Raw genomic sequence first — 11,664 nt, 5'->3', positions numbered from 1 at the left:
AACCTATTTGAAAATAATATAATCCATGAGGCTAAAGGGGAAAAGTATGCCAATGAGTCTCACTAAAATTATAAATCCAGGATTTAGGGCCCAGGAAAATGTAATAACACAGGAATGTAGATGGAAATTCATACTGCTGAGTGTGTAGCAGAGTAAAAACATTATGCTTTGATGGTGATGCAAAAGAGATTCTTTTATATTTTTACTTTTTTTCTTATTACCTGATGGAGTTTCCAGTTGTATCTGATTCCCAACAGTTCAAGCAGAAAACATTTGTCTTCACCTTTTGATTATAACTGTTTTAAAGTTTTCTGAAGAGTCAAAGGGACCCCAAAATGCAGAACAATGCCTTTATGCTTTGCTTGGTTTCTTCTAGATCTAGATGTGTTTCCACTGAAGACTACTGTCCTGCAGAGAGCTCAAGGTTTGAGCTGGGTCTGAGACCTTATCACTGTGTCAGTAATGGCAATACCAGTTGACTGAATGTGCAACTTCTCTTCCCACCTTCCAATTACACTTATTCATTTTGATGTTATCACTTGAGCATGACCTTGCAAGATCTTTATTACAAGCAGGCATAAATGCCCTTTGGCTCAGAACTCCTGATAATATGCAAGACAAAAAGGAGACAGTGTAGAATTTTTAAATAACTTTTATAGCTTCCTGATGAATTAAGTTTGTGAATAAAAAAAGAAAACCGAACAAAGTGTTTATAATAATTATCAAGGCAAAGTTGAATATAACACAATTTCTTTGCATTATCATTATCCTGTCAGTTACACAACTCCAGCAATAACACACACACACATACATTTGAAGGCAGTGGGCAGGTACGGTAACACCAGCATCTCCAGCTGCCTCTGTTACCAAAAAGGAACTCAAGCTGTAAGGGAGATGGTACCCTAGAGACTCCTTTCCTCCTCCACTAAAGTGCAACACCTCTCTTCTGAAGCAAGCAGAGGAGAGAGTCCCAGGCTGTACCTAATGTTCCTACCTTGGACATGCTGACTTGTTTGACTTTCTACTGGGCTGTTCTTGCAGGGGGCAGACAGGTCATAAAGGATCACAATCCTTGTATTAGGGTGAATGAAATACTGGTATGGTACAGGATGGGGGGGGAGGGGCCGGGTCCAAAAACCTTGCTCAGGCCCAGGAATGAGTCCTCTGGCTTTGGTCTAATTTATCTCCTTTAATAAAAGCATCTTCACTGGCTAGAGATTTTCTGGCCCAGAAAACTTAAGAGGTTTAAAAAGTTCAAGAGTAGAATTAGAGGACTAAAAGTTGAAGGAGTTGAGAACTGAGTGTAATTGGTCTCACCTGGCATGTAGACTTCAGGCTAGCCTGAAAAGTGAGAGGTTAACTGGATGAAATAGCACCAAGGGGGGAGGAAAGAGGTTGTGTGGCCTGTACTGTGGCTGTTGCCAGAAAGGGGGCCGCCAACCACTCACCCTAGCACCATAGCTAATGAACTTAGACAAAGTGTCAAAGAGATCAGCCCCTGATGCTACATGGTGCTAGGCACTGGGGGCATGGACTCTGAAACTTTTACTCAAAAGATCAAGTTTTCATTTTCTTCTAGGCCTTGTTAAAAAAAAAAAAAAAAAAAAAAAAAAGGTAAAACGTCCAGATGCAGGCCCATAATTTTTCCTCAGCAAGCCTGGGAGGAGGGGGAGGAGTTTGGCTGCCCCTAGCTTGAATTCCTTTATTAAAACAATATTGGTTTGCATTTTATTATTATTATTTTTTTTTATAAAACACAGTTCTTTATTTTTCAGTTCTACTACTATTTTTTTTCTCTCTCATTAAAAAAAAACAACAAACATCTCAACAACGGACACACATGGTTTATAACTGCTCCAGTTCTCTGGACCACACAGACAATATTGACAAGCAGAGAAACAAAACAGCAAAACAGGAGGAGGGATGGGGGACAAAGAACCCAAGAAATCAAATCCTAAACCTCTTCATCCCCCCCAAAAAGTCAGGAGAAGAAATATCAATGATAGGGTCACAGCACTTGCCAAACACATCAGGAAAGTCAGGGGCCTCCTGGTTATAGTTTTGACACTAAAAAGTTTGGAAACAGTTTTTGCTTTAAAAAGAGTTGGCAGAGGCAACCATTTTGTTCAGAAGGATTTCCCTGTAGTGAAGGGGACTTTTGTTTCCTGCTTAAATATCCCCTCAATTCACATGAAAAACCCCACAGATTTTTAAAAAGAGCTTTCTTTTGAATGGTTAAGTCAGAATTGTTTTCTCGCCACTGTCTGGATGAGTGGGATGGATCTCATCCGGAGGATGGCCCCCACATGATCTCTATGAAGGTCCCTGCTGGTTTTATGGGAATAGTACTGCTGAATCACTGCTTTCTCTCTTTCCACCAACTTCCTCTAGCCTCTGTGCTTTGATAGCTGGGGGAAACAAGTGACTCCTGAGAAAACAGGGTCTTGCTGAAACTTGAAATTTGCCCAAATATATACCCTGGACTTGAGGCTTTAGTCTTGGGGTAATTTACCACAAAGTGGAAAGATGAACCATTTAATCTTCTGGAAAACTCCCAAATTTCCTAGAGCAGAAAAGTAAAACATATGAAGCAGCTAACAGCTTTTGGGAAATGGGGTCAGGTGGCAGAATGAAACTAAGTCTAGAAAAGCTATGTGGGTTGTTTTTTTGTTTGTTTTGTTTTTTTTGATATAGAACCTTTGAGCAGCAACACCAAATACTAGTCCTGGAACATCAGTGAGGGAGGAATTAGCCCAGTAGAATCACTGGAATTTAGCATTTGGCGCCTTTTATTTTCTTCCTCCCTTTCCCAGGGCTTTTATCTGGGCAAAAGACATGACAGACTCTTAGTTTCTATTGGTGGATGATCAAACCTAGCCCTCCTTTTACAGTTTAATGCCAGGCACAACTAGGTTTCTCCTACCCTTCCAGCTCACTTTCTCCAAGAACCTAGACAACTTTACTTTAAATGTTACCAGCAGTACCATCAACTACGAGGAAGATCTCAGGTTTTAACATCCTATATCATTGTTGCAGATAAATTGTTTCCTTAAAAAAGGGAAAGGGGATAGATTCACTCAAAACTCCTCCAAGTGATGAGAAGTGGATTAAATGTCGGGACTGAAATGGACTCACAGAATTTCATTTATATGTTTCATTACATTCAAACTTAGAATGACATCCATTTTAATCAAATCAGTATACAAACTTCAATCCAGATTCTTCAAGATTGGAGGGATAAATGGGGGTGGGAGGAGAGAGAGAGAGACAGAGAGACATAACACACAGAGAGAAACACTCTCTGTTTCTTTAGTGTTGATGACTGTTGTTACACTAATTCGGCCCACCACTTTCTTTCATTGTTCCTGTTTCAGGTACTATTTTGTGTGTGTGTGTGTGTGTGTGTGTGTGTGTGTGTGTATGTGTATGTGTGTGTGTATGTGTGTGGGGAGGGGGAATGTCAAGTGAGAAAGGGCAAACAGACTGATTAATGAAATGGAGGAATTTGGGAAGATTATTGTCAAAAGTCCTTGTCAAATGTGAAAGGATAATCAAGACAAAAAACACTGAGCAGAGGTTAAATGATCTGGCAAAATCAAAACAGTCACTGTTTGATGATGTCTGCATGATGATGCCCATGTAGGCCTTATACCAATAAGCCATGAGGCAATAGGTATTGACTGAATGACTGTGCCAAGCCCAGGAAGATAACAAATGCCAATGACCTAATTACTTTTCCTTCTGCAAGGTAAAGTATAAGTGACCATCAATGTTAACTCCTGGCCAAAGATGCCTTTGTCTTCGAGGCAATTTCTAGGACTATCTGATAAGACAGGATCTCTACCCAAGTAGGAACAAAAAGCTTATGAATGGTTCAGGAGAGATCAAGTCAGAACAACTCTGTTCCATTCCATTTCACAATGGAAATCCATGGGGAAGGCTAGAGTGAGAGTAAAAAGGAAGGGAGCATGAGTTGATACTCCAGATAGGTAAGAACTACAGGTGGGCCTGCTTAAGATCATTCCATGTCAATTTGGTCAAAAGAAACAGGCAGAATGGTCTCAGATCCCCAAGCAAGGGTTGTGGATCTGATGTCTCCATCTTGCTCTGACAAGGGCGTGATAGTTTTTCAGAAGTTCAGCTATACACCACAGATTCAATTAAGGCTCTACTGTTCCAAGACCTAGAAAGGCTGTGGAGTTTTGGATGATTTATAGGTAGGGCAATAAACAAATAAGACTCAGGTAATTGGCCACAAATGACTGCCATTACTCCCCAATCACTGTCTCATCTCCTCACCCTTCTTAGCAAATTAGCCTTCCTATCAAGGAACATATCAGTAAGAAGTTTATGAGCTGGATTTATTTAGACCACGGATAAAGAAAATTCTGGTATCTCCCACGGATAAGGTATCGTTTTACAACAGGGAATGAGGGTTCTTGGATTACCAACAATGTAAGCTAATGGGTCAGTCAGAGAATGGCAGTGGGAAAATGTTAAGACTGATGGATATGATGACTTTATAGATAGCACTAAATTCCTTTGGTAATTAAGGGTGAGGGAGAAAATGCACATCCTAAATGTTTTAGGGCAGTGTCTTTTACCAAAACATGTAGATGTCTGGCAAAGGAAGTGGTAAAAGGGACAGTTCTGACATGAATTGTCCATATTTGAGTGGCAGTGTCTGTTCATTTACCACTGTCCTTGTTTGTGTTCTGGAAAAGTCCTTAAAAAGCCTTTATGACTTAAGAATTCTTGTAATTTTGGAGTCTAATTTCTGATTTACAGTTTATAGACAGTAAAAACCAGGGTTACTAACAGCTTGAATGTGTTAAAAGGGCATCCAAAACTATCTTCCTAAATAGGATAACCTTTTTAGGACAACTAAAAACAATGAAAATACTGACCAAGCAGTAAGTGAATCAAACCCCTAGATGCATCAATTTTGCTATAATTAGAAAAGCAGGCTTTTGAAAAAAAAAAGATTTACTAAAAAAATCTCATTCTATAAAGATTGTGGGGGCACAAAGGACAGAAGGACATATTTCTTCATTCTCTCACTCTCAACCAGGTTTGTCACATGGCAATTACAACCCATTTTTCACTGGGGAGAGGCTGGATGGCATTTTGATAGAGAGGAATGAAGAGAGCCTATCTGAAAGACAGGAAGGCACTAAGTCATACATGAGGAGGTCCTGGCTCTGGGAGGCCAGAGCTCACCTTCCCAAGAACATGATAAATCAAAAGAAACAAAATGCACTGAAAGAGCCTGGAAAAAAAAAAGAAGCTGGATCAATTGTGTTATTGGCTCAAAATAGATAAGAGTCTAGAAGAAGTGACCTGGAAAAATGACTGTGGATTCAGAAGTTCTGAGCCAGACTTTTATGGATTCAGTTTATCTTCTTCAGAGGCAAACTTGACTGTGTGTGAGAATGTGAGAAATCCTCTGGATCCTAATTCATTTTTTAAAATTTTCTAGAAAACTTTTCTTTGAAGCCTTAAGCGCAGTAGTAGCAAAGGGCTCCAGTGTGACTGAACTTTCTATAGCAGCCTCACATTAGCTTTTCAGAGGAGATGGCCAAGGAAAGACAAGATAGATTTGATGGGGTGTTTTGAATTAGTGTTCAATAAGCCATTACTGAGGCAATAAGGAAGTAGCTACTTCCCAGCCTGAAGCCTCCCAGAAGACAAAATCAATAATGAGAAAAAGCAAGTAATAGAAAGAATGAATATTGAGCACCTTCCTCCCTCGAATATAATTTAAATGGAAGAGTTAGTTCTCTCTTATTTTGCTCCTTTGTCTCTCTCTTCCTTTCTCTACTTCTCTTTCTGTGAGACTACCCTTTTTAGAGAAATCATTTCAAACACAGAACACACTCTAGATTTTCCTGGCCTATTGCAGATCATTTTTTGAACTAAAAAGCAACCGTAGGTTTTGTTTTTATGTTAAAAGGACAAAAGAGAAAAGGCAACCACTTCTTGTCCCTGTGCTGGAGCAGAATCACTAGTTTCCAATAGTTACTCATTGATGACAATTAAGTGGTCTTTGTGGAGAGAAAGCCACTTACCATGGATCCCCCTCAAATAATGAGAAGACAACCTCCACAGCAAAAAGATGAATGCAAAAATGTTGTGGGACTCTGGATGCAAGAACAGAGATAGGAAGTAGTTTGTGGTGTTTGGCTAATTCGTTTTAACACGTGCAAGACAAACCAAAGGTTCCTGGATGTCTATAGTTCTTACTGCTCCTTTCTTAGGTCCCTGGACTGAATGGGTTGGCTGTTGGGTTGGTCATTCCCACGAGGTCGTTTGATGGCGTCAGGACGACTCCTCTAGTGCATTGACCACCTGTTCCAGAATGTCGGGGCAGTGATCGGCTATTTGTTGGAGGATGGCATTGGCAAACTCCTGCAGTTCTGCATTGTCTCGCTCACCTTTTTCTAATTCACTGCAAAGCTGCAATGGAAGAGAGAGGATTTTCAGATTAAATAAGGATAAGTTCTGGACTCAAGTCAACCAATATAAAACATATTTAAAGTCTCAAGGTGGAAGAACTAGGTTTAAGGGAGATCCCTATTTCTTCTCAGGAAATCTATATCTATAACAAAATAGCAGACTTCATTATTATTAAAAACTGTGTTTCTGGTTATTATGAAATTATTATAGTTCAGAGAAAATGAAGAATTTTATGTTTTACTTTTTTGCCAAGTACACTAGTACCCTCCCATCTTCAATTAAATTCACAGACTGTGTCTTTAGAATAACAGGAGGCACTCTTCTGGTAAGAATGAACCTATTATAGCATAAATTTAACCTATAACAGATTGCCTGTTTTCTTGAGTGGGGAGGCGAGAGGAGAGAGAAAAATTTGAACTATCAAGTTTTACAGAAATTAATATTGAAAACTATCTTTACATGTATTTGGAAAAATAAAATACTATTGAGGGGGGAAAAAAAGAATGAACTATTTCAGAAGTCTGCCCATCCCCAGTATTTTTACTTCCTCGCTGTCATAGTCCACCATTCATTTTAACTTTCTATGTAGACTGGGTCACCTACTTGAAGTAAAGGTTTAGTACTGACTTTGATACAAAGGGTAAGAACTACCCAGCAAAACTGTCACAGAATGTCAAGTAGTAGCCACAACAAGAAAAAACCATATTCATCTAACAAGAGAGTTTGAAGCCCAAGAGTGACACTTGTAAAGTATATTGTAAACCTTACAGCAACATATAAATGACATGGATGTTGATGGTGATGAGGCTTCTAATCTAGTGATAACTTCATCTCCTGAAATTTCATTGCATTGTTGAACTCAAGCAATGTTTATAACCAACATAGAAATATGCTGGTAAAGGATGTACAGTACATTGTAAACCTTACAGCAACATATAAATGACATGGATTTTAATTATTATCCAACATCAACACTTTCTTTACATAATCAACAAAACAACAAATTAAGCCCTAATTTGTAGCAATTGACAATTTCTGGGATGTAAACACAGAGAATTTAACAATGGAGTTTTGCAAACCTCTGTAAATATCTTATTTTATTCTAATTTTTCAAGCTTTTGATTTTTTTTATAGTATTTCTTGTATCCTCTTGGAATCTTTGGTTCAATCTAATTATCAAGGAGTCTATTACTTTGGAAAAGTTCTGTTACTCTTGTACTAAAAAGCTCTTTATTCTTCTACCAAGTTTTCCCTGCAGACTTTATTTTCTTTATGCTATTTTTATTTTCTAAAAAAAATTTTTTTGCTTCATTTTACAATTTACATTTACAAAGTTATTTTATTAATAGATTTCCTCGCTCATTTCTCTCAGCAACTCTGGAAATTTAGGCTTGTGGTTTTCTGTTTTGTTGCTCTTAATAGAGTTTCTTCTTGGATTTTCTGATTACTGCATGGCCTGTTTTTTTTTTTTTCCACCTTTTTTTTGGTGGTAATTTTGAGAAAGCTGTACTGCTCTGTTTACTTATTCTTACATCTTGAGAAAAGTCTAATTTCTACTAAGTTGTTGAAGGAATGAAATTTCTGTGAATGCCCCTCTCAATTTCAGAAACCTTGGCAACCTATGATTGTCCCACCATAATTACAATTCTGTCTTAATGATAAAAATCTAATTATGAGGGCTTACTATTGTTTACTACATAAGCAACTGGTGAAACAGAAGAAAATATTAAATCAACAAAAAAGTACATGACGAGACGAAATCGAAGCATTCAACATGAAAAGGCACATACTATTCACAAAGTGTTTTAGCACCTTCCTGGTGAGAGTTCTAACAAAGCTGAGACAATTCTAAATTGCAGAATTTGTGGTCTTTTGCTAGATAGCTTATTAACCATAAGCTCTACTCATCTTGCTTTTTTTGAAGACCAACAAATAAAGAAATACAGCAAACTCGGGTCACCTTTGCTAGGAATTTTCTAGGTTTTGTTTGTGGAGTATCATTTTCATGTGCTTTTAAATAATTATGTTTTTAGCAGTTACTACAATCTTCCCTAAGCTCACTGAACAGTAACATGATTTCTAGAGCAATACATGCTGAGAATCACAGATGCATTAGCAACCAAATATGCATTCTAAATGTGCAATTTGGGAGAGGATTACTGGGGATGAGTGGAAGAAGAGAAATAAATGGGCTGGGATACCTAGAAGAGAAGGTTCTAGCTTTCAGGAATGCAATGGGAGAGGAAAAGACACTTGAGGTGGTTTAGAGATGATAATAATAGGAATGTGATGAACCAAGCTTTGGAAGCTGAAAAGTAACTGATAGTAGTGAGATGTATAAGGTGGTAATGAGGAGAAATTATCTTGAAATTCCTTTCTGCCTTCTGTTTTGGGAACAAAGGCAGAAAATGTAGGTGGATAATACAATATTGGAAGAATAAGAAGAAAAGGTTTAAAAAGGCTGAACAGAAACAAAACTTTATCGCTGATGGCGGTTTTCTGGGCCTTGCTCCCAGCACATTTATTATAAAGTACTACTTAACTTTCATCCTTGCCACAGGTTAACAATCTTAGTCTAGATCAAAGTTAGGAATTAAAGGAGAGTCATCATAAAATAAAAGAAAATGGAATTTTTAAAAAGTGAAAACTAGTGAGGGTTTAGCTGAGAGTAAGTGAAAAGAATAATGTATTCAGCCTCTCAAAAGACTGAAAGGATACATGTTTTGTGAGTTCAAACAGAGGAGATATATACCAGCGGAGACTAATGTGTAAATCCAACCATGGTTGGCAGTGATTTAGCTCAATTTCTTTTGGCAGATGGTTGGTCGGTAAGTACAAAAGTATAAAGGAGTCTCTTACTTTGGTCTAAGTAAAAAAGAATCTGAATTTGATATCTCAAAACTGAATTGCCTGAGCCATGGAACTGAACTGTGTGCTGGCCTGCTGGTTGGGCCCTTTCTGAGGTGATGGACAACAGCCAAAGCAGTTAAGCTGAAATCTCTCTCTTGCTACAGCTGGTCCTGTTCTGCAGACTCCAGCATGGCTCATTTGTTTCCTGAATAGCTAATTTCTTTTTGGAGATTAGAAGAAACAAAATGGCTTCTGATTGTTGATTTTGAAACAGTCATAGGACAAAAGTAACAATTTATTCTGCTACATTAACTAATGTGCAAATTGGGGAAAACTGATAAGAAGAGTCTAAACTGCAAGTTGGGAAATTGTCACATCTCTTTCTGCAGATATTTAATCTTCCTAATAAAATTCTGAAAATATTTTCTCTTCTACCTTTTACTTTGCTGAATTTACTACATTTCAGGGGAAAAGGAGGGGAAAGGAAAGGCAAGCATATTGGAGTTGTAATTCTCTTGTTTTGTCTTAAAACCAGCAGATAAAGACTATCCAAAGTAACTATTGAACAGTTTTCAAAAGTACTGTTCAGCTAGTACAGTGCTTGGTTTATATTATGGTCTTCCTTATTCTTTCTAGTACCTCTATTTCACTAGTAGCTGCTCGCTACAGCTTACAGCAGTTCAAATATGGAGAGTCCATTATAGCATCTCCAATCATGATCCTGGTGCTGAGCAACTCACCATCCTCTCAGTAATGAGATTTTAATTTGTTTTTATGGGGGAGGAAGGCTTAGACAGAGTTGCTGCTTTTATAGAGGAAACAAGATGTTACCTGTCTACAGTGAGTAACTCTGAATAACAGTTTTCTTACATCTCACTCCCTGACCTAGTGACATTGGCCTCCTGGCTATTCCACGAACAAGAAACTCCATCCCCTTACAGGCATTTTCCCTGGCTGTCCAGCATACCTGGAATGCTCTCCCTCCTCAACTTTACCTTTTGACTTCCCTGGATTTCTTTTGGTCTTAACTAAAATCTTACTTTCTTCAGAAAGCCTGAACCAATCCCTCTTTTTATTTTATTTTTTATTGTAGCTTTTTATTTACAAGTTATATGCATGGGTAATTTTACAGCATTGACAACTGTCAAACCTTTTGCTCCAATTTTTCCCCTCCTCCCCCCCATCCCCTCCCTCAGATGGCAGGTTGACCAATACATGTTAAATATGTTAAAGTATAAATTAAATACAATATAAGCATACATGTCCAAACAATTATTTTGCTGTACAAGAAGAATTGGACTTTGAAATAGTGTACAATTAGCCTGTGAAGGAAATCAAAAATGCAGGTGGACAAAAATAGAGGGATTGGGAATTCTATGTAATGGTTCACAGTCATCTCCCAGAGTTCTTTCCCTGGGTGTAGCTAGTTCAATTCATTACTTCTCTATTGGAACTGATCTGGTTCATCTCTTTGCTGGAGATGGCCACGTCCATCAGAACTGGTCATCATATAGTATTGTTGTTGAAGTATATAATGATCTCCTGGTCCTGCTCATTTCACTCAGCATCAGTTCATGTAAGTCTCTCCAGGCCTTTCTGAAATCATCCTGCTGGACGAATCCCTCTTAATTCCTGTGTCTTCTCCCTGCTATTTATTTCCTCTTTACCTTGCATATATAGTTTGTTTGTACATATTTGTTTGCTTCTTGTCTCCCTTATTAGATTTTAATCTTGAGGCCAGGCCTATCTTTTGCCTCTTTTTGTATTCCCAGAGCTTAACCTACCGCCTGGCACACAGAAAACAACTAAATGCTTTCTGAGTGGCTGACTGAATGGCACAACCAAAATAACTACGGTTGGAGCCAAAGGGTAACAGGTATCAACAGCCAACTGGAAAATATTTAAAAAACAATACAACAAAACAGAGAGAATGTTAATTTGTGGTTTGATAAGTTTCCACTTGAATGTGATGTCATTGAAGAGTTGGATATATTTTTCAGAAATTTCCTTGAACATATTAAGATTCAACTTGATTCCTCCAAGTCAAAATCAGAGGAAATTCCTAAAGCACTCTAAATATGTATTTTAGGGCAAACAAAAAATTTTCCCTTTCTTAGTCTGAAATGAACCTAAGAACTCTGAGAATGGTAAAAAGGCCTAAAAAAAACCAAAACAAAAAACTGAAGGATGACATAATGAATGCAATTAAAGGTTTTATCTTAAATATAAAACTTGAAAGAAGATTCTATGACTGAGAAGCAAAAATGGAAAATCTCAGGAGATAATGGATACTCTGAAAAATAAGAATGGATACATACAAAAATGGCTTTATTGGCTTGCTGCTGAAAATGGATCAAA

General features: G+C 37.8%; 1 protein-coding gene across 8 annotated transcripts in view; it reads right to left on the bottom strand.

Moving 5' to 3' along the window:
* Window positions 1-634: 634 nt before the first annotated feature.
* ERC1 (ELKS/RAB6-interacting/CAST family member 1) overlaps window positions 635-11,664 on the bottom strand; it is a 339,530-nt gene continuing 328,500 nt past the window's right edge. For all 8 annotated transcript variants that reach the window (XM_031939566.1, XM_031939573.1, XM_031939569.1 and 5 more), the window contains one exon: window positions 635-6,456. In XM_031939566.1, the coding sequence (XP_031795426.1) occupies window positions 6,319-6,456 (138 nt within the window). In that variant the 3' untranslated portion in view covers window positions 635-6,318. The remainder of the gene's footprint in view (window positions 6,457-11,664) is intronic.

The sequence above is a fragment of the Sarcophilus harrisii genome, chromosome 5 (assembly GCF_902635505.1).
Source record: "Sarcophilus harrisii chromosome 5, mSarHar1.11, whole genome shotgun sequence".
NCBI classification, from domain to species: Eukaryota; Metazoa; Chordata; class Mammalia; order Dasyuromorphia; family Dasyuridae; genus Sarcophilus; species Sarcophilus harrisii.
The sequence above is the reverse complement of the archived record's forward strand: the minus strand, read 5'-3'. Positions and strand labels throughout refer to the sequence as shown.